At 45.0% G+C, this 22,545-nt stretch overlaps 1 protein-coding gene across 7 annotated transcripts in view; it reads right to left on the reverse strand.

The window, feature by feature from the left end:
- The window catches only part of KAZN (kazrin, periplakin interacting protein), a 415,360-nt gene that overhangs the window by 16,265 nt on the left and 376,550 nt on the right, over positions 1–22,545 (reverse strand). For 6 of the 7 annotated variants that reach the window (XM_072156131.1, XM_072156138.1, XM_072156136.1 and 3 more), the window contains 2 exons: positions 19,803–19,973; positions 7,112–7,195 (listed from right to left, as the gene is read on the reverse strand). In XM_072156131.1, coding sequence (XP_072012232.1) covers positions 7,112–7,195; positions 19,803–19,973 — 255 coding nt within the window. The remainder of the gene's footprint in view (positions 1–7,111; positions 7,196–19,802; positions 19,974–22,545) is intronic. The other variant, XM_072156132.1, reaches the window with a different exon arrangement.

Below are 22,545 nucleotides of genomic sequence, written 5' to 3' on the forward strand. Positions count from 1 at the left end.
CCTCGACCTGAACAGGTTGGAAGAGGCAGTGGTGGGGCCAGACGGAGAGGCAGGGCCAGAGCTGGTGCATCAGCGCCACTGTCAACTAGTGAAGCTCCCGTGGTGAGGGCTCTTGCGGCGAGGGCTAGATCTTCAGAAGTGTGGAGGTTCTTTAAGGAAACACCGGATGACCGACGGACTGTGGTGTGCAACATTTGCCAAACCAGGCTCAGCAGGGGTTCCACCACTACTAGCTTAACTACCACCAGTATGCGCAGGCATATGAATGCTAAGCACCTCACTCAGTGGCAACAAGCCCGTTCACCTCCGGCCGTGCACACCACTGCTCCTTCCCCTGTGTCAGCTGCTAGTCAGCCCCCTGCCCAGGACCCTGGCACAAAAACCCCATCGTCGCCTCCACGATCCTCCACAGCATCCACCAGCGTTCAGCTCTCCATACCCCAGACGCTGGAGCGGAAACGCAAATATAGTGCAACCCACCCGCACGCCCAAGCCCTTAATGTGCACATCTCCAGATTGCTTAGCCTGGAGATGCTGCCCTATAGGCTAGTAGAGACCGAGGCCTTTCGCAACCTCATGGCGGCGGCCGCCCCTCGGTATTCGGTCCCCAGCCGCCACTACTTTTCCCGATGTGCCGTCCCAGCCCTGCACCAGCACGTGTCAGACAACATCATCCGTGCCCTGACCAACGCCGTTTCTGACAAGGTCCACCTGACCACGGACACGTGGACGAGTGCTGCCGGGCAGGGCCACTATATATCGCTGACGGCACATTGGGTTAACTTGGTGGAGGCTGGGACCGAGTCTGACCCTGGGGCTGCTCATATACTGCCGACGCCGAGGATTGCGGGGCCTACCTCGGTCCAGGTGTTTCAGGCCTACTATGCCTCCTCCTCCTCCCACCCCTCCTCCACCTCCTCCTCCGAACTACCATCCGTGGGCACGGCGCCATCAGTCGGTAGCTCTAGGCACAGCAGCAGTGCCGTCGCTAAGCGACAGCAGGCGGTGCTCAAACTGCTGAGCCTAGGCGACAAAAGGCACACCGCCCAAGAGCTATTACAGGGCATCACGGCGCAGACTGATCTGTGGCTGGCACCGCTGAACCTCAAGCCGGGAATGGTTGTGTGTGACAACGGCCGTAACCTGGTGGCGGCTCTGCAACTCGGCAGACTGACACATGTGCCATGCCTGGCCCATGTGTTAAATCTGATAGTGCAGCGTTTCCTCAAGACATACCCCAATCTGTCTGATTTGCTCACGAAGGTGCGCCGCATCTGTGCGCATTTCAGGAAGTCCAGCCCAGATGCTGCCACTCTCAGGGCAGCGCAGCGCCGCCTCCAACTGCCCGCTCACCGACTGTTGTGCGACGTGCCCACGAGGTGGAATTCAACACTGACCATGTTATCCAGAGTTTACCAGCAGCGCAGAGCGATTGTAGACTGCCAGATGTCAACTTCCACCAGAACTGGTAGTCAGGTCAGTCAGCTTCCTCAAGTCTATAATGAGGAGTGGACGTGGATGTCTGATATCTGTCAGGTGCTGAGTAACTTTGAGGAGTCAACACAGATGGTCAGTGGCGATGCCGCCATCATCAGCCTCACCATCCCGCTGCTTGGCCTGTTGAAAAACTCTCTGGTCAGCATGAAGTCGGAAGCTTTGCGCTCGTCACAAGAGACGGGGGAAGAATATTCCCTTGTTGATAGCCAAAGCACCCTGAGGTCTGTTTCTCAGCGCATATCGGAGGAGGTGGAGGTGGAGGAGGATGAGGAGGAAGAGGAGGAGAATGTTGGCGAGACACAAGAGGGGACCATTGTTGAGTCCTTCACTGTTCAGCGTGTATGGGCAGAAGAAGAGGAGTTGGAGGAGTTGGAGGAGGAGGAAATGGACAGTCAGGCCAGTGAGGGGAGTGAATTCTTACGCGTTGGTACTCTGGCGCATATGGCAGATTTCATGCTAGGCTGCCTATCCCGTGACCCTCGCGTTCAAAGAATTTATTCCAGCACCGATTACTGGGTGTTCACTCTCCTGGACCCACGGTACAAGCAAAATCTTCCCACTCTCATCCCTGGAGAGGAAAGGAGTGTGAGAATGCATGAATACCAGCAGGCCCTGGTGCACAAGCTGAAACAGTATTTCCCTTCTGACAGCGCTAGCGGCAGAGTGCGTAGTTCTGCGGGACAAGTAGCGAGGGAGAGTAGGCGAGCAGGCAGCTTGTCCAGCACTGGCAAGGGTACGCTTTACAAGGCTTTTGCCAGCTTTATGTCACCCCAGCAAGACACTGTCACCTGTCCCCAGTCTCGGCAGAGTAGGGCTGATCTTTACAGAAAGATGGTGAGGGAGTACGTAGCTGACCATACCATCGTCCTAAATGATCACACAGCTCCCTACAACTACTGGGTTTCAAAGCTGGACATGTGGCACGAACTGGCGCTGTACGCCTTGGAGGTTCTTGCCTGCCCTGCCGCTAGCGTCTTGTCCGAGCGGGTTTTCAGTGCAGCTGGTGGCATCATCACCGATAAGCGTACACGCCTGTCGACTGACAGCGCTGACAGGCTGACGCTTATTAAAATGAATAAAGGCTGGATTTCTCAGAATTTCCAATCTCCACCAGGTGAAGGAAGCTCAACCTGAATAATTGATCCACTCCTCCTCCTCCTCCTCATTTTCCTCCTTCTCCTCCTCTTTGTACAGTAAAGCAGAGGAAAATGGCTATTTTTTGACAGGGCCCACTGGCTCTTGCTATAGTACTTCATGCATTTAATTTTTCTGGAGGGCCACCTACCCGGTCCTCTGTTTGAAACAATTTTTGTGAGTGCCACATACAGGCACTCAATCTATTCCATTTTTCTGGAGGGCCACCTACCTGCTCCTCTGGTTTGAAACATTTTTGGGACTGCCACATACAGGCACTCAATCTATTCCATTTTACTGGAGGGCCACCTACCTGCTCCTCTGGTTTGAAACATTTTTGGGACTGCCACATACAGGCACTCAATCTATTCCATTTTACTGCAGGGCCACCTACCTGCTCCTCTGGTTTGAACAATTTTTGGGACTGCCACATACAGGCACTCAATCTATTCCATTTTACTGGAGGGCCACCTACCTGCTCCTCTGGTTTGAAACATTTTTGGGACTGCCACATACAGGCACTCAATCTATTCCATTTTACTGCAGGGCCACCTACCTGCTCCTCTGGTTTGAACAATTTTTGGGACTGCCACATACAGGCACTCAATCTATTCCATTTTACTGCAGGGCCACCTACCTGCTCCTCTGGTTTGAACAATTTTTGGGACTGCCACATACAGGCACTCAATCTATTCCATTTTACTGGAGGGCCACCTACCTGCTCCTCTGGTTTGAAGAATTTTTGGGACTGCCACATACAGGCACTCAATCTATTCCATTTTACTGGAGGGCCACCTACCTGCTCCTCTGGTTTGAAACATTTTTGGGACTGCCACATACAGGCACTCAATCTATCCCATTTTACTGGAGGGCCACCTACCTGCTCCTCTGGTTTGAAAAATGTTTGGGACTGCCACATACAGGCACTATCCAAATTAAATTGTCTCCATAGCAGCCTCCACACGTTGTCTCCATTGCTACCTCCAAAAGTCGTCCATATAGCTGCCTCCATACATCGTCCCTTTATCAAACGAGGTGTGTCAGGCAGAAATTTGGGTTGTTTTCATGGATTCCACATCAAAGTTGTTAACTTTGTCGCCACCCTGCTGTGTTATCCACAAAATATACTGGCAAACTTTTACCATTTAGGGATATTATTTCAGCGCTTCTTGCGCATCTGTTTACATTCCCCTCACCCGGCATATCCTAAACTTATAAGAACGCTACTACACTTGATCTTATACAAAAGGTTCTTAGAAGTGCTGTTTGGGGAGTAGCCTAGAGACAGGGGCTTGGATTGGCGAAAGCTCGCCTGGCAGCGGAACGCCAGCTCCATGCGCATCATGCGCTTCTTGCGCATCTGTTTACATTCCCCTCACCCGCCATATCCCAAACTTATAAGAACGCTACTACACTTAACTTGGTGCAGGCTGGGACCGAGTCTGACCCTGGGGCTGGTCATATACTGCCGACGCAGAGAATTGCGGGGCCTACCTCGGTCCAGGTCTCAAAGGCCTACTATACCTCCTCCCACCCCTCCTCCACCTCCTCCGAATTACCATCCGTGGGCATGGCGCCATCAGTCGGTAGCTCTAGGCACAGCAGCAGTGCCGTCGCTAAGCGACAGCAGGCGGTGCTGAAACTGCTGAGCCTAGGCGATAAAAGGCACACCGCCCAAGAGCTATTACAGGGCATTCCACATCAAAGTTGTTAACTTTGTCGCCACCCTGCTGTGTAATCCACAAAATATACTTGCAAACTTTTACCATTTAGGGATATTATTTCAGCGCTTCTTGCGCATCTGTTTACATTCCCCTCACCCGCCATATCCTAAACTTATAAGAACGCTACTACACTTGATCTTATACAAAAGGTTCTTAGAAGTGCTGTTTGGGGAGTAGCCTATAGACAGGGGCTTGGATTGGCGAAAGCTCGCCTGGCAGCGGAGCGCCAGCTCCATGCCAAGATCCAACTAACATAGTTTTAACTGCAGCACCTTTAATCTACTACTAGTTCACTGCCTCCATACATGGTCCCCTTATCAAACGAGCTGTGTCAGGCAGAATTTTGGGTTGTTTTCATGGCTTCCATGTTAACTTTGTCGCCACCCTGCTGTGTAATCCACATAATATACTGGCAAACTTTTATCATGTACCGATATTATTTGAGCGCTTCTTGCTCACCTCCTTTGGTTCCTCTCTGCCACCCATTGGTTTGAAGCCTGAGTCCATTTAGGGTATGTCGCCATGACACTCTCTAGCCTGCTGCCGCTGCCTCTGCATGCCGTCCCCTATAGTGTCAGGGTCAATTATTGGATGTTTTAGATGCTATCTAGCTTCATTCTGTCACTCTGTCATGGCCATGCTGTTGCCCATAATTTTGGCATAATGGTGCGATTAGGCAGCCTCAGAGGCATCCATGCATGCTGCCCCTGCTGTTTCCTGTCCATTTCCGTGGTGTTTCCATCCTTTTCTGAGGTTCCCAGGTGTTTGGCCAAGCTTCCCTGTGCAGAGCCTTGGTCCCCTTGAAAAATGCTCGAGTCTCCCATTGACTTCAATGGGGTTCGTTATTCGAGACGAGCACTCGAGCATCGGGAAAAGTTCGTCTCGAATAACGAGTACCCGAGCATTTTAGTGTTCGCTCATCTCTAGTCTGAATACTTATGATCATGTGATATTTCAGCTTTTCTTGTTTAATAAATTAGCAAAAATATCTACATTTCAGTTTTTTTTGGTTCTGATGTGGTCCACAGTGCACATTAATAAGCACAAAAAAGAACAGTTTTTTAAAAACATTTTACTAATTGGCTACCAGGAAAGTGAAAAATGTAAAAGGGGTCTGAATACTTTACGTACCCACTGTAAACCAGGGTCACTTACCCAGACCTCATGACCACCTCCCCCAGCTCCATCAACACTGAAGGGAGGGTGAGGTAGTGGAACAGTGTGTACAGCCAGATAGCAGAGGGGTTAGAGAAGCCCCTAGGGTTCATTAGCATTATTGGAAGTGTTTTTTTTTAGAAGGAAGGACGTTATAAATAACACACGTAATAAGATTACCACGGTCACAGTGCCCGGATCTATGATTAAGCGTTATCACGCTTTATTTTAATTGTAGATTTCCTTTATAGTGCAACTAAACTTTTGCAACAATTGCATAAATCAATAGTACATATGTCAATAGTAAACTTTCTCATATATTTTATTAAAGAAATCTGTCCCTGTGTCCTTTTTTTTTGGATATCAGCTTTCTGTCCTGTATCCACTGGCAGCAGAGAGATCATGGATAACATGTCTAATAACATTATTCTTTACAGATAGCCTCTGTATAGTATAATCTCAAGGGAAATATTCTGTAGGTATAGAAAGAATTGATCTTTGGTTTTCTTATCTGTCTGAAGTGGGCGGGCATACACTGCTCACTACAGAAAAAAGAAGCAGCAAATATAGTTGCAGAGAAGCTGCTTTGCCTAATGAAGTCTATTACACAGTTTACTATTGTCCTCATCAACAGATTAGGTGTTTTGGAAGGATGCAAAATCTAGTTCATAAACAGTTATTCTACTTTGTTAAAAATTGTCCTTAAATGTCAATAATATTGTGGTTCCACATCTTTCTCCCCAAACTGCAGAACTGGATTGATATGATAGATGATAGTACTTTGCTGTTTTAGTCCATCAAGTAACAACTGCCAATGTAAATTTTTTACCTTTTTTTAAAATTTATTTGATTTCTTTAACAGTGTGTAAATACATTTCTGTTTATAAAGTAGAAATAATTTCAGCAGTGATTCATTGAAGAACAGTTGAGAAGGATTACAAGACCCAGCGGACATGGAGGTTTATACATAGATGCCAGTTTTACTTTCTAGTAATACACTAGGGATTTCCAATGTGCATTCACTTCAGGGCTCTAGTAGGATATGAGCACAATGGACTTATTTATGGCTAACAACCTTCTCCTGGGCCCTATGGTAATACCGGAAGCAATGCAGCATGAACGCTCCTTCAGGTATGACATATGTTTGCAGGTGACCAATTCTCACCAACAATAAAATCATCAAAGGTATGATAAGAACCCCTTCTGCATTCCCCAAAACATTGCTGACATTTTACAAAATGCTGAAGATTACAGATTTCCTAGCCAGGCAGATCACGTTAAATTTAGTCTGATATCTCGCATAAGTTGTGTTTTATGGGCTTTGTCTTAACTACTATCTGGCAGCTATGTATATACCCCCTGTGTTCTGCCCCATTGTTGCCAACCCTTTGATTTCCATCAGTGTGTTAACAGATTTGAGAATTTTTTTTAGGTGCATATGTTAGCCATAAAAAGTGTGCAGGTTGATCCAATGATAAAAAGTGACAAACAAATTAAAAAAAATAGAAAAGGAAAAAAAAGTGCACAAAAAATTGTATTAAAAAAATACAAATTAAAAGAAGAAAAAAAAGAGGTGTTTTCCCTAAGAACTTTAGTCTTACCGCTATCCCTCTTGTGGAGGGCTCCTTCTCAATGTAGTGATCAAATACACGGTATTCCTTTCTCTGGGCAACACACTTTGTTATCTGGAGAAACAGGTCACAAGCATGATAATCTAACTGGGATATACTTCAATCTAAGCCACAAGAGGGGGGTGGGAGAATTGGGAGACATGTTGTGACATATGTGAGTCAGGAATGCCAAAAACATTAAAACAGAAATAGACTTATAAGACTCTATGGTGATATGTTATTATATAGAAGGATGTGTGGAATTTAGTCCGCATATGGAGGCTTCATAGGCCGAGTGAGCACTCTTCTTACCTTAGGGGATTATGGGTTAAATTTTGGGACCAGAATGAGTGTCGGTCAGCAATAAAACAAAGTTTGTGTCGCAATGTTCAAGGTCTTCAGACCCATGTAACCTGTTGTTGCTATGATTGTTTAGACCCAAAACATTTTTCTTCATTGTCATCAGCACATGGCTGAACTTGGGTTCTTATACGTGATAATGTATACAGTAGACTGATATGGGCCAACTCAGTGTTCCTATAGTCAAGCTGTTTACTCTATTGACCAGGTTCCTACCACAATCATCTGTACCAATCAGACTTACGCTAGATTTGGATATTTAGGTTTTATACCCTGGGCCCACAATAGAAAATGACACCCACACCACCTTTCATCTGATCTACACACAATAGGAACACCATATAATTCAGTTCAGATCATCAATGATATCCATAGTTAATTTGTGAAGTAAAGCCTAGTGATTGGCTCCGAAGTCACCTCAAAACAGAGCCATCTTCTGGACAACCTTTGGAGAAGATATGTATTTATTACCATGCTGAGGCTTTGGTCACTTTAGTATTGACCTCAACAATAAAAGTATATTATGGAATTGTGAAATTGATCCAAATATGGAACTTTGCTTTGGTCAATTTTGTTCTTCTAGAAGCTCAGGTTTACAGGTGTATGGGGCCTTCTTTTCTCGGATGGCAAATTTTGGGAAGGTAAGGATTAAACAAATTAGATTAGAACCTGTCATTAGGATTATAACATTTTCACCTGAGGAAAGGTTCCCATATACTTCTTAATACTCATTCCTAATTTTCTTTCATCATTTACATTACTGCTTCCAATCACTTTTTAAGTATACCTGGCTCCCTGCCAACAAACTGGGTAGATTCATGGGAGTGTCTGTTACAAGACTGCAATCATTATCATTATCTGCTCTGCTAGCTCTCTACCACCCTTTAGCTGACCCCATGCTCCAAGCAAATCTCTGTCAGCTCAATCCTTCAGGAGGGAGGGTGAGAAAGGAGGATCAGGAGGGAGGGCGAGGATCTAGCAGGGCATAGAGCAGATAATGATCATGACTGCAGTCTTGTAATATATTGGCCCCCAATCTTTTTTTGTCCAGAGACTGGCTGTAAACATACATTTTCTCCAGGGACCGGGTGGTGGTGGGGGATGCGGTCTAGTATTATAGTTTCATAGCCAAAAATGTATATTTGCATGCCCCACCATAACTCCCTGTGTGCCTAGCTTATATTGTCCCCTTTCCTGCATCATGCCTTCCCTCCCATGCCCCCTTTCCTGCATCATGCCTTCCTCCCATGTCCCCTTTCCTGGAGCATGCCTTCCCTCCCATGTCCCCTTTCCTGGAGCATGCCTTCCCTCCCATGTCCCCTTCCCTGGAGCATGCCTTCCCTCCCATGTCCCCTTTCCTGGAGCATGCCTTCCCTCCCATGTCCCCTTTCCTGGAGCATGCCTTCCCTCCCATGTCCCCTTTCCTGGAGCATGCCTTCCCTCCCATGTCCCCTTTCCTGGAGCATGCCTTCCCTCCCATGTCCCCTTTCCTGGAGCATGCCTTCCCTCCCATGTCCCCTTTCCTGCATCATGCCTTCCCTCCCATGTCCCCTTTCCTGGAGCATGCCTTCCCTCCCATGTCCCCTTTCCTGGAGCATGCCTTCCCTCCCATGTCCCCTTTCCTGGAGCATGCCTTCCCTCCCATGTCCCCTTTCCTGCAGCATGCCTTCCCTCCCATGTCCCCTTTCCTGCAGCATGCCTTCCCTCCCATGTCCCCTTTCCTGCAGCATGCCTTCCCTCCCATGTCCCCTTTCCTGGAGCATGCCCCCTCCCATGTCCCCTTTCCTGGAGCATGCCTTCCCTCCCATGTCCCCTTTCCTGGAGCATGCCTTCCCTCCCATCTCCCCTTTCCTGGAGCATGCCTTCCCTCCCATCTCCCCTTTCCTGGAGCATGCCTTCCCTCCCATGTCACCTTTCCTGGAGCATGCCTTCCCTCCCATGTCACCTTTCCTGGAGCATGCCTTCCCTCCCATGTCCCCTTTCCTGGAGCATGCCTTCCCTCCCATGTCCCCTTTCCTGGAGCATGCCCCCTCCCATGTCCCCTTTCCTGGAGCATGCCCCTTCCATGTCCCCTTTCCTGGAGCATGCCCCTTCCATGTCCCCTTTCCTGGAGCATGCCTTCCCTCCCATGTCCCCTTTCCTGGAGCATGCCTTCCCTCCCATGTCCCCTTTCCTGGAGCATGCCTTCCCTCCCATGTCTTGAATACACGTGGTGTGTTCAAATGATAGAGCACTCACGGTGTGCACCACCTGTAAACGTAATCTCAGAAAAGAAGAAGGGAAGGGGAATATGTAGGAGAAAGAAAAAGTTGTGAGTGTAATAAAAATTAACTTTTATTGTGGTTTTTAAAATCTGGAGTCTGTACTCTTTATTAATATAAATAACCTAACAAGCGTGGCAGTATTATCGTTGCCACGCTGTTGCCCCAGCCACAAATTATGCAGAATAACTCCTAGGGATATAGATACAGGTGGGAGTCCCCTTATGATTTCTTTTATCCCTCCTGTGAAATAGCTGGATCCCACTTGATTTCAGTGGTAGGGATCTAGGACAGTGCTATATGATTCTCTCTAAATGAGAGATCTTGAAGGACCTTGCTGCTCAGCGCGACACCGCAGTGTGCATGTGTCCGCTGTGAGGTATGAGGGGATCGCGGTGAAGCGCCACGCCGCGCCTCCTCTCCTCTGGTACTGCACAGCTAGTCTTGTCTCAAGTAACGTGCAGGCACGTCATTGAGGCTGACAATAGGTCCTAATGTGATCTTAACCAGCGATCACACGATATGTAAGTATCACTATTGCATCTGTCCCTCTATTGTTCTTTCCCTAGGTTGTGGCTGCGGGCATAGATTGTGTCCCGACACGTGTTTCGCCGAGTCTCCCCGGCTTCTTCTAGGGGCGGGGGCGGCCGGGTTCGGGCGCCTTTTGTATCAAATCTAGGAGTGACAGCTTAATTAGCCAATGCAAGACCACTGTCAATCTAGTGGGATGCAACAATGTATCGAGAATGTATTTATATTTAATAATTGTGTTTTAAATGTGCTTACAGCAGAATCTGAACGGTAATACTCGTATCGTAAACAATGAGGAGAATTTACATCCTACATCATTAAAAGCGATAGAAATGGCCAGTTATTTATCACAAACGTATACATTTGTTTATAATCAGATATTTCTTTGTTTCAAAATATGATGGTTCATCATTCATATTATAGTTTATGAAAGCGTCAGCAGTTGGAGAATAAATAAGGTGTGGTAATGATATGGAATAATCATAATAGATATTTAAATAGAGCTAGTTTTATTCCGTAAAATTAATTAAGGAGATAAAGAGTGAGTTCCCCTGTTATATGATTAATGTCCTTCTCGCAGGATGGTGGAAGATCCCGATTAAACTTGATTGTAGTATGTGAGATAATCTGGGACCCAGAAAATACCATTTATGGACATGGGATATATAGCAATTTTGTGAGATTCGCAGTAGAAATTCTATAAAAAACACCCGAATCCAAAATTGTCATTCAGACCTCTGGGCTTTAGACTTCCCATTCTGTATATCCATAGGCTTTCTTTTTGGAGAAGCATGTTGTCTAAGTCTCCACCCCTGATTCCCAAAGTGATCCGGGTAATCGCCCAGCCTTTTAACCCTTTGGGATTGCAATTATGACATTTTTTAAAATGTTCTGCAATGGGGGTTGGCTGGAATGGTTTGTTTTGTTTTAGTGCTTCTCTCTGCATCCTGTCAAAATTTTTAATTGAATAAAGATGTTCCCTTATCCTAGTTCTCATTTCTCGGATAGTTTTCCCCACATACAGTAGGTTACAAGGACATTGAAGAACGTAAATCACTCCTGGGGAGGAACAGGTGATATGTTCCTGGATGTTGTATCTATGACCATCTTTGTCCTCAAACATCGTCTTTCTCACCAGCACTTGGCATGCCATACACAAACCGCAAGGATAAAAGCCTGCATATTTGTGGCATCCATCCTTCTTCACTTTGCAGAAATGGCTCTGCACGAGCATATTTCCTATCGAGGAACCTTTTCTATATCCACATGATATTTTGTTGCCTACAATTTCAGCTAAGTCTGGATCTAAAGCAAGGATCCCCAAGTGGCGATTCATGATGTTGTTCATTTCGCCCCATTTATCGTGCAGGGTGGTGATGAACCTGATTTGAGAGTCTACCATCTTGTTCTTAACCTGTAATAAAGATGATCTGTCCGTATGTAGTGCCGCATTGTACGCCCTCTTTATGGAGCGTCCCGAGTACTGTCTCTGTCGTAGGCGCTCCTTTAGGGCTATTGCCCCTTCCTTAAATCTCTCCAAGGTGGAGCAGTTCCTTCGCAGTCTCAGGAACTCTCCCTTTGGGATTCCCTTGATAGTACAGGGCAGATGCGCACTTTCAGCATGTAAAAGACTGTTAGTGGCAGTCTCTTTACGATATATCCTCGTTTGGACTGACCCGTCTTCTTCAACTTCGATTTTGATGTCGAGGAAGGGAATCGAGACTTTGCTGTGCATGAGGGTGAGTTTGATGTTACAGTCATTTTTGTTAAGATGTGAGATAAAATTTTTCATAGTTTCCTCTGGTCCATTCCAGATGAAAACCACATCATCGATGTATCTTTTCCATAGTACAACGTGATGTGTAAAATTCTCCAACTCGTCACAGAACACCCGCTCCTCCTCCCACCACCCAAGGAACAGATTGGCGAAAGTTGGCGCACATGCCGCGCCCATCGCCGTTCCTTGGGTCTGGAGGTAGAAGCGGGCATCGAAAATAAAATAATTGTGATGGAGAACAAAGGACAATGCTTCCAGGATAAATTTCCTGTTGAACCACAGGAAATTAGGAATACCCCAAACCCTAAATTAAAATCCAAATCCAAGACAATGCCCTCCTTTGAGTCATGCCCCCCAATAAAAATCTTTGTTGAAATGGTCTCTAGAGATATAGAGAGACTTAACAACCGTAGTTATGATTCTAATATCACCAACAAAGAACGTCAAGCCCTAGAGGAATTAAAAAAATGGGATGACGTTATATTTAAACAATCGGACAAAGGGGGGAACATAGTGATCTGGCCACAGGAAGCCTACATTAAAGAAGCAAAAAGGCAACTGCTTAACAAACAATGTTATAAACACCTATGGAGTGATCCCACGAAGGATTTCTTAATAAAATATCAAAACCTCCTAATTAAAGGGTGGGAAAGCAGAGCCATTTCTTCTCAGGAGAGGGACTTTCTCTCGCTCAGGCACCCAAGAGTGGCAACATTTTACATGTTGCCAAAAGTACACAAGGACCTCCATGTGCCACCAGGGAGGCCGATTGTGTCTGGTATTGGGTGTCTGACCGAGAAACTGAGTCGATGGCTGGATAATGAACTAAGACATTACGTTCTCAATCTGTCTTCGTTCACAAGGGACACTATGCAGATTCTTAAAGACCTGGATGGGGTACGCCTAGAACAAGAGGAGATACTTGTGACAGTAGACGTCGAAAGTCTATACACAAGTATAGGACACCAGGTGGGTTGCAATGCTGTAAAATATTTCCTGGAACGCTATAATGATAAGAGCATTATGCGACAGGAATTTATCCTGGAAGCATTGTCCTTTGTTCTCCGTCACAATTATTTTATTTTCGATGCCCGCTTCTACCTCCAGACCCAAGGAACGGCGATGGGCGCGGCATGTGCGCCAACTTTCGCCAATCTGTTCCTTGGGTGGTGGGAGGAGGAGCGGGTGTTCTGTGACGAGTTGGAGAATTTTACACATCACGTTGTACTATGGAAAAGATACATCGATGATGTGGTTTTCATCTGGAATGGACCAGAGGAAACTATGAAAAATTTTATCTCACATCTTAACAAAAATGACTGTAACATCAAACTCACCCTCATGCACAGCAAAGTCTCGATTCCCTTCCTCGACATCAAAATCGAAGTTGAAGAAGACGGGTCAGTCCAAACGAGGATATATCGTAAAGAGACTGCCACTAACAGTCTTTTACATGCTGAAAGTGCGCATCTGCCCTGTACTATCAAGGGAATCCCAAAGGGAGAGTTCCTGAGACTGCGAAGGAACTGCTCCACCTTGGAGAGATTTAAGGAAGGGGCAATAGCCCTAAAGGAGCGCCTACGACAGAGACAGTACTCGGGACGCTCCATAAAGAGGGCGTACAATGCGGCACTACATACGGACAGATCATCTTTATTACAGGTTAAGAACAAGATGGTAGACTCTCAAATCAGGTTCATCACCACCCTGCACGATAAATGGGGCGAAATGAACAACATCATGAATCGCCACTTGGGGATCCTTGCTTTAGATCCAGACTTAGCTGAAATTGTAGGCAACAAAATATCATGTGGATATAGAAAAGGTTCCTCGATAGGAAATATGCTCGTGCAGAGCCATTTCTGCAAAGTGAAGAAGGATGGATGCCACAAATATGCAGGCTTTTATCCTTGCGGTTTGTGTATGGCATGCCAAGTGCTGGTGAGAAAGACGATGTTTGAGGACAAAGATGGTCATAGATACAACATCCAGGAACATATCACCTGTTCCTCCCCAGGAGTGATTTACGTTCTTCAATGTCCTTGTAACCTACTGTATGTGGGGAAAACTATCCGAGAAATGAGAACTAGGATAAGGGAACATCTTTATTCAATTAAAAATTTTGACAGGATGCAGAGAGAAGCACTAAAACAAAACAAACCATTCCAGCCAACCCCCATTGCAGAACATTTTAAAAAATGTCATAATTGCAATCCCAAAGGGTTAAAAGGCTGGGCGATTACCCGGATCACTTTGGGAATCAGGGGTGGAGACTTAGACAACATGCTTCTCCAAAAAGAAAGCCTATGGATATACAGAATGGGAAGTCTAAAGCCCAGAGGTCTGAATGACAATTTTGGATTCGGGTGTTTTTTATAGAATTTCTACTGCGAATCTCACAAAATTGCTATATATCCCATGTCCATAAATGGTATTTTCTGGGTCCCAGATTATCTCACATACTACAATCAAGTTTAATCGGGATCTTCCACCATCCTGCGAGAAGGACATTAATCATATAACAGGGGAACTCACTCTTTATCTCCTTAATTAATTTTACGGAATAAAACTAGCTCTATTTAAATATCTATTATGATTATTCCATATCATTACAACACCTACTTATTTATTCTCCAACTGCTGACGCTTTCATAAACTATAATATGAATGATGAACCATCATATTTTGAAACAAAGAAATATCTGATTATAAACAAATGTATACGTTTGTGATAAATAACTGGCCATTTCTATCGCTTTTAATGATGTAGGATGTAAATTCTCCTCATTGTTTACGATACGAGTATTACCGTTCAGATTCTGCTGTAAGCACATTTAAAACACAATTATTAAATATAAATACATTCTCGATACATTGTTGCATCCCACTAGATTGACAGTGGTCTTGCATTGGCTAATTAAGCTGTCACTCCTAGATTTGATACAAAAGGCGCCCGAACCCGGCCGCCCCCGCCCCTAGAAGAAGCCGGGGAGACTCGGCGAAACACGTGTCGGGACACAATCTATGCCCGCAGCCACAACCTAGGGAAAGAACAATAGAGGGACAGATGCAATAGTGATACTTACATATCGTGTGATCGCTGGTTAAGATCACATTAGGACCTATTGTCAGCCTCAATGACGTGCCTGCACGTTACTTGAGACAAGACTAGCTGTGCAGTACCAGAGGAGAGGAGGCGCGGCGTGGCGCTTCACCGCGATCCCCTCATACCTCACAGCGGACACATGCACACTGCGGTGTCGCGCTGAGCAGCAAGGTCCTTCAAGATCTCTCATTTAGAGAGAATCATATAGCACTGTCCTAGATCCCTACCACTGAAATCAAGTGGGATCCAGCTATTTCACAGGAGGGATAAAAGAAATCATAAGGGGACTCCCACCTGTATCTATATCCCTAGGAGTTATTCTGCATAATTTGTGGCTGGGGCAACAGCGTGGCAACGATAATACTGCCACGCTTGTTAGGTTATTTATATTAATAAAGAGTACAGACTCCAGATTTTAAAAACCACAATAAAAGTTAATTTTTATTACACTCACAACTTTTTCTTTCTCCTACATATTCCCCTTCCCTTCTTCTTCCCTCCCATGTCCCCTTTCCTGGAGCATGCCTTCCCTCCCATGTCCCCTTTCCTGGAGCATGCCTTCCCTCCCATGTCCCCTTTCCTGGAGCATGCCCCCTCCCATGTCCCCTTTCCTGGAGCATGCCCCCTCCCATGTCCCCTTTCCTGGAGCATGCCTTCCCTCCCATGTCCCCTTTCCTGGAGCATGCCTTCCCTCCCATGTCCCCTTTCCTGGAGCATGCCCCCCTCCCATGTCCCCTTTCCTGGAGCATGCCCCCTCCCATGTCCCCTTTCCTGGAGCATGCCCCCTCCCATGTCCCCTTTCCTGGAGCATGCCTTCCCTCCCATGTCCCCTTTCCTGCATCATGCCTTCCCTCCCATGTCCCCTTTCCTGGAGCATGCCCCCCTCCCATGTCCCCTTTCCTGGAGCATGCCCCCTCCCATGTCCCCTTTCCTGGAGCATGCCCCCTCCCATGTCACCTTTCCTGCATCATGCCTTCCTCCCATGTCCCCTTTCCTGGAGCATGCCTTCCCTCCCATGTCACCTTTCCTGGAGCATGCCCCCTCCCATGTCCCCTTTCCTGGAGCATGCCCCCTCCCATGTCACCTTTCCTGGAGGACGCCTTCCCTCCCATGTCACCTTTCCTGGAGCATGCCTTCCTCCCATGTCACCTTTCCTGCATCATGCCTTCCTCCCATGCCCCCTTTCCTTTAGCTTCCCCCACCCTCTGCTTCCAATATCCTCTTTCCCAGCCGAACTCTGGCAAAAAAACCCCCTCACCTTCTTCATTCCACTGCAGTAGTCCTCTCTTCCGCATTAATGCCTGGTTCTATTGTCGGTAGACGCGATGTGATGACGTAATGACGCTTGCCGTCAATTGAGCATGGAAATTAAGGAAGAAAATACTGCTGCATGGGAACAGGGAAGGCAAGTAATTTTTTATTTATTTATTTTACAGGAGGTTGGCCGCACCCCGGTTGCCCCACTCTTGGGCAGCGGACCAGTGGTTGGGGAACACTGCTGCAATGTCACTGTTATACCACTGTGATTCAATGCAGTTTGCTGACAGTGAGCCAGGTATACTTTTAACCGCTTTTAAAAGTGAGTGGAAGCAGTAATGTTAATTATAAAAGCAGGTGGGATCTGACCAAAGCTTAAAGGGGTTGGCCACTTAACCTCATGTTGTGTGTGGGGCAGGATATTAGGTAATTTACCAATATACTTCCATTGAAGCCCCTTGTCATTTACCTCATCAGCCAGAAATTCATAAAATGGCCACAGATGGAGGGTCATGTGATCTCCATCTGTCCATGAACAATCGACAAAAATAGATCACATGACCCTCCATCTGTGGCCATTTTATGGACAGGAATCGCTGGTCAGTGAGGTAAAAGACAGGAGGTTTCACTTCACACATCAAGAAAGCAAAGCAAAATTTTAAGATGTATATCGGAAAGTTACCCAATATCCTGCTCCCCCCTCACATACAATACAGAAAACATGAGGTAAAGTGGCCACCCCCTTTAAGGCCAGATATATACAAAAGACATCTCAAATTTGTACAAAGGTAGATGGAGGTACACAAAAGAGCAATGCTGCCCCCTCAATCCTTGGATGTGTAGCAGTGAATGAGCTAACCAGGTGGATAAATGTATAAATTAGCAAAACATGAAAGTAACAATGTACGTTGACATAAGGTTTAAAATGTTTAAAAACTAGTAAAATAGGTTAAAATTCACTTTAAAATTGTTATAAAAATTTGAACCAGGGTAATTCCAGTTTAACTTTAGGCGCGATGTTGATGACTGACAGTATGTAGTGCAAAACACACAGACTTTTACCCATGTAGAAAATAATCAGGAGACAAAGTAATTACATGGATAATTGCATGAAATGTCGCCTTATTATGAACCAACTGAGCTCCAATTATCTTGGAGTTAATGTGGATCACTATAAAACACTCTGATTAAGATCTCAGCAGAAATGGCTCCTATGGGAGCAGTGATTTCCAAACTAACCTCAACCATTTTATCAGACAAGCCTGTGGCGGAAACTGGTAGACGACCACTGGCACTGCCTTACAATTTCATGAAGAATTGGAATTTTGGACGGGTGGTAATAGTGAAGGACATCTAGAGACTAACATTATAAGCTAGCTCTAGAGGAAAAGCTGAACATTTGGATTAGTCTCAATAATTATCTGTACAAAATATTGCTCATGCAAGGTGGCCAGTGTTAGATATGGGTTTTGTGAAATGCCAAAACCTGGGCAAAAATAAGTATATTTCAATGACTAATATGTGAATGAGGCAGAAGTAGAAGGGTAATAAACAGCATCATTGACTAGGTATGACAAGAAGGGTCTCAGGGCAACAGCATTGATGTACTCAGGAGGCTGCTGTAGAGCTCTTGGAAAGATCTGGTCCTTTCCTACTTAGTTCCCATCAATAAGGTACAATTCACACCATAGGTGCCTTCAAATTTGTGTTTTACTAAAACTTAGATTTTACATCCATTTGGCACAAATTCATCAAAGTCCATAAAATGATAGATCCACAAGTCCAGCATATACCAAAACATTAAAGCACAGTTAATTCAACAGGCCTCGTGTACAAGTCCATGACGTTTCAAGGATCTTCCACTTCTTCATGCTTGAGGAAGGGGAGGATACCGGAAACGTCATGAGCGAGTGGACTTACAAACTAGTCTGTTGGACTAACTCTGCCGTAATGTGTAGAAATATACTGGACTTGTTGGTTCTTTTTTTGTTCACACCTAAGCATGCAAGTACAGTCGTCCTCGACCTTGTGCTCCAGGAAGGAGATGACCCCTAAAATGTCTTGGGTGAAGATGCAAAATAGACCTGTTAAATGAACTCTGATGATATATAATGGACTTGAATTTGATGAATTTGTGCCAAGTGTATAAAGTGGATGTAAAATTAGCAAATTTCACATGAGCGTTCGGGTTTCATATGTTACCACGCTTTTCCGTTTTGATGCATGTATTGCCCGCTGTGCCTTACCGTACTGGGTGGGAAGGAGAGCAGGTTGCATCTTCCCCCGCAAGTACATTTGTGCCGCACTTCTCCCTAAGGAGAGAGGAGGGGTGAGAGGTGCTCCGCCTCTCCAGGGCACTGCCATGTGCTCACCAGGGTATGGCCGTGCAAGCACACGTGAGTGTGAGACCGGCAAAGACGCGGTTAGAAGGCACTTATAGAATGAATTGTACTTTATTGATTTGAGCTGAATGTGGAGCCTTTGAAGAACTCCATTCACACCTGCCTACTAATCATATTACCTTGAAGTCACAATCTACTTTGCAATATAGACCATTCCTGCTCAGTTAGCCATCTGGTGGGGTGAACCTATATCCTATTCTAAACAAACAAGTAGAAAACAAAGGCCAACGAGTCATGGATGGTGATTGGAAGGAAACACTAGCACCGTACTTTGGGTGGCAAATTACTGCTCGTGAGCACATCACAAAAAGTATGGCCAGACTACAAACTTTGGCTAAAAGTTCTTCTCATAAACAGGGTTGAATGAATTTAAGGGCACTAAATAGCCATTTGGCATGCCCTTCAGTGATCTTCTACAAAAAACTCACGGTATGCTCCAAACTAGAAATAAATGTAGTACCTAAAACCAGGTTATGTAAAGAAAATAGTGAAGATGGTGTCTAGTGCAATCTGTGCCCCTTATACCAAATGTAACATGGTTTTTCAAACCCTGAATTTAAGGCTCCAAAGCTAGCCAACCTTTGTCCAAAAAAATAACCCTACAGTCAACAATGTTAACTTTATGACATTCTGACTAAAAAAAAAGATTCTCTAAAGAAAATATCCCTTTGAAATTTCATAGACCATTCCCAATTCTTATTAACGACAAGGCCCCAAACCAAAAAACCTTCAAGTAACAACCAATGAAATTTTTGCCATCATGATTTCTATTTGATCACAAGCAAATATATACATATATACAAAGATATGGTCCAGGGGCAGGATGCATCTACTAGCAATGGTCAGGTATGAATCTGTAGTGCCTGCATGCTGGCTGCCCCTTGGTATGGTGCTAAAGGTTGTAAGTGTCGGGAAGAATTGTGCTGTATATATTAAATGGTTGGCAGGAGAACACCAGGGTCAAACGTGAATAAATGTTATATCTCACCATTGTAAGCTCAGCTTCAAGCTCTTTGATCCGATTGTCCTTCAAGTCCAACTGTGACCGAAGAGAACTGGCATGGTCTGTTGCTTCCTTGGCCTGGCGCCGCAGCTCCCATTTTTCCCGCTCTAAAAGATCTTTTTCTTTTGCTAAAACCTTGACTGCGTCTTCACTTTCCTGAAAATAAGGATAAGGGCATTACATATAAATCTTCTGTCATGAATGCACTATAATACTTTTGTACAAGACTTTAAAGTGGATTTAAAGAAAAAAAAAACACAAGGAAAAAAAAACAAAACATCAAGAACCCAAAAGGATACCAAGCAGGATAAAGAGGGCATGGTTGTCGACAATTAGGGCTTTTAAAAAAAATAATAAAGCACTACTCACCTCCTCCGGAGCTCCCAGTGTGCTGCGATGTAAACACGTTGGAGATCTGTTTACAGGGGCATGGCAGCTCCACTCCTGCAACTTCTGGCGGCCTGGCACACCCACTTGTCTCCTGGGACATAGTTGGACAACCGCTTTAAGAGAGGCTGTAAATGTATGACTGGTGTGGATTTAATAAAATGTAGAAGCTACACAAAACAGGGCCCCCATGAATATAATGTTGCATTAAAAGTAAAAACTTCCTTGAGAACATTGAAAATTGTGGTGATTGAGGCCAAAAAAAAAAAATCAAGAACAATATGGAAAGGGAGTAACCTGGTCTAGATGAGGGCATTATTCCCAAAGAGCCGATTTTCCATAAAACACATAAAGCATTTTTAGGGTGTGCTAGCCATTATTTAAATGACTAGGACACATCCCCATGTATGTCTATGGACTCACACATAAGGCCTTCCTTTCCGTGGTCCCATGTGAGAGCCGACTGTCCGAGCCAAAAAACTCAGAGCAGATTCTATTCCTTCCAGAGTCTTTTCTCCTGTCATCTGTGCGTAAGTGAACCTCACAAGGGCCACAGGACCACTGTTTGCGGCCGATGATATGCACAAGGGACATAAAGGGCATCTACCACCAGGATGAAGGACTGAATGTAAATGACCCAAAGGAGCTCCAGGCTCCATTAACACCTATGGAGCCTGGAGCCCCTCAGGCTCATTTGCATACATCCTGGTGGTAGATGCCCTTTAATATACAATACTGGTTCACTGCTGGGTGGCCTATGGGCCTCCCCCAGACACCAAATTGTGGCGCGTTAGAGCTCTAAACCCTTAACTTATGCTTTTATGACATCAGGCAGAATAAAAATGGTGATCTTGATAAGACACCACCAATTTTCTGAAGTATATTCATATTCACTACAATATAAGAGAGATCCAACTACTTGCAGTAAATGGAGAGGCACAGAGTAGGTGGTGGGTATGGGGAACCCTTACTTACATTTATTGATAGTAAGCCATAACATGAAGTTGCCATATTATTAAACGAGGGGGTGATTACATGGCAGGAGTCCCAGCACAAATAAAAAATCCTATTGATCATTAAGAAAAAAAAAAGTGAAGATTTCAGATGTCCTACAAAATTTTGAGTCCTGTTGGTTCCCTGTATCCACGCATTCAATTTCAGCCAGAGAGGCGATGGGCTCAGGGGTTTTTCAGCACTTGTCTTTCTTTCATTAGGTGGCGCAGGGAAAATGAGTTTGAGCCTTCCATTACTCTGGCGGGTGGTAGCGTGTGGTCTCTCAGACAAGGACTGGCTTCAAATTGACCATGTTAGAACTATCAATAATAGAAAAAACCACGCACAGCTTGATTCATATTAATTTTCCCCGCTTCTGAACGATCTATCCGTTAAGTTCAATATGCTGAATGAGGTAGCGAATTCTCAGAGACACACCAATAAACAGAACGCTAGTCCTCTGTATAGTAACACGTTATGTGAAGCGCACACCACAGCGAGGTGGTAAATGTGCTGTGTGCCAAACCGATATTCAGGAAAATATAGACGATCATTGAGGCAGGAGACAATTAAATACAAATATTATCACTTTCAGGTGCGAAATGGGATCGTGAAACACATTTGGCAGTCTATTCTGTGGCAATTACATCACATTCAGATATCTGAAAAATCAAGCAAGATAACTAGAGAGAAACTAGAGAGAAGCTCCATTCTAATATAAAAAGATGTGCCCATAAATCAAAAGAGCAAGCAAGGGGAATCTAAATACAGAAAATAACTAGTGGGCCACTTCATAAACATGTATTCAGAATTATGGTAACCGCTAAAGAAAAAAAAAAAATCAATATAGGGTGCATTCACACACCCGTCTGTGGGGATATATATGCAGCCACACGTGTGGCACCGATCCGCCGTACACTTTTTAAACTTTATAGCCAGCGCAGGGAGGTACGCGCTCGGCACTTACCATGCGCGCGGCTCTCCTTCACTTCCTATGTAGCCGCGCACATGGTAAGCGCCGAGCGCGTACCTCCCTGCGCCGGCTATAAAGTTTAAAAAGTGTTTTAAACCGCGATACCGCGGTTTAAAACACTAACAAAAATAAGCTCACTAACAAAAATAAGCTCACTAACAAAAATAAGCTCACTAACAAAAATAAGCTCACTAACAAAAATAAGCTCACTAACAAAAATAAGCTCACTAACAGCTCACCCTGAGCTGGTGCCCGGTATTTCCATATGAAACCTGCCACTTCAAGTGGTAGGTTTCCTTTAAATATACTCAGGATAACAAAATAACACATTTTCTATTTCACGGTTCTTAACAAAAATACAACATTCACAGATAT

The sequence above is a fragment of the Engystomops pustulosus genome, chromosome 6, assembly GCF_040894005.1.
Source record: "Engystomops pustulosus chromosome 6, aEngPut4.maternal, whole genome shotgun sequence".
In the NCBI taxonomy this organism is placed as follows: Eukaryota; Metazoa; Chordata; class Amphibia; order Anura; family Leptodactylidae; genus Engystomops; species Engystomops pustulosus.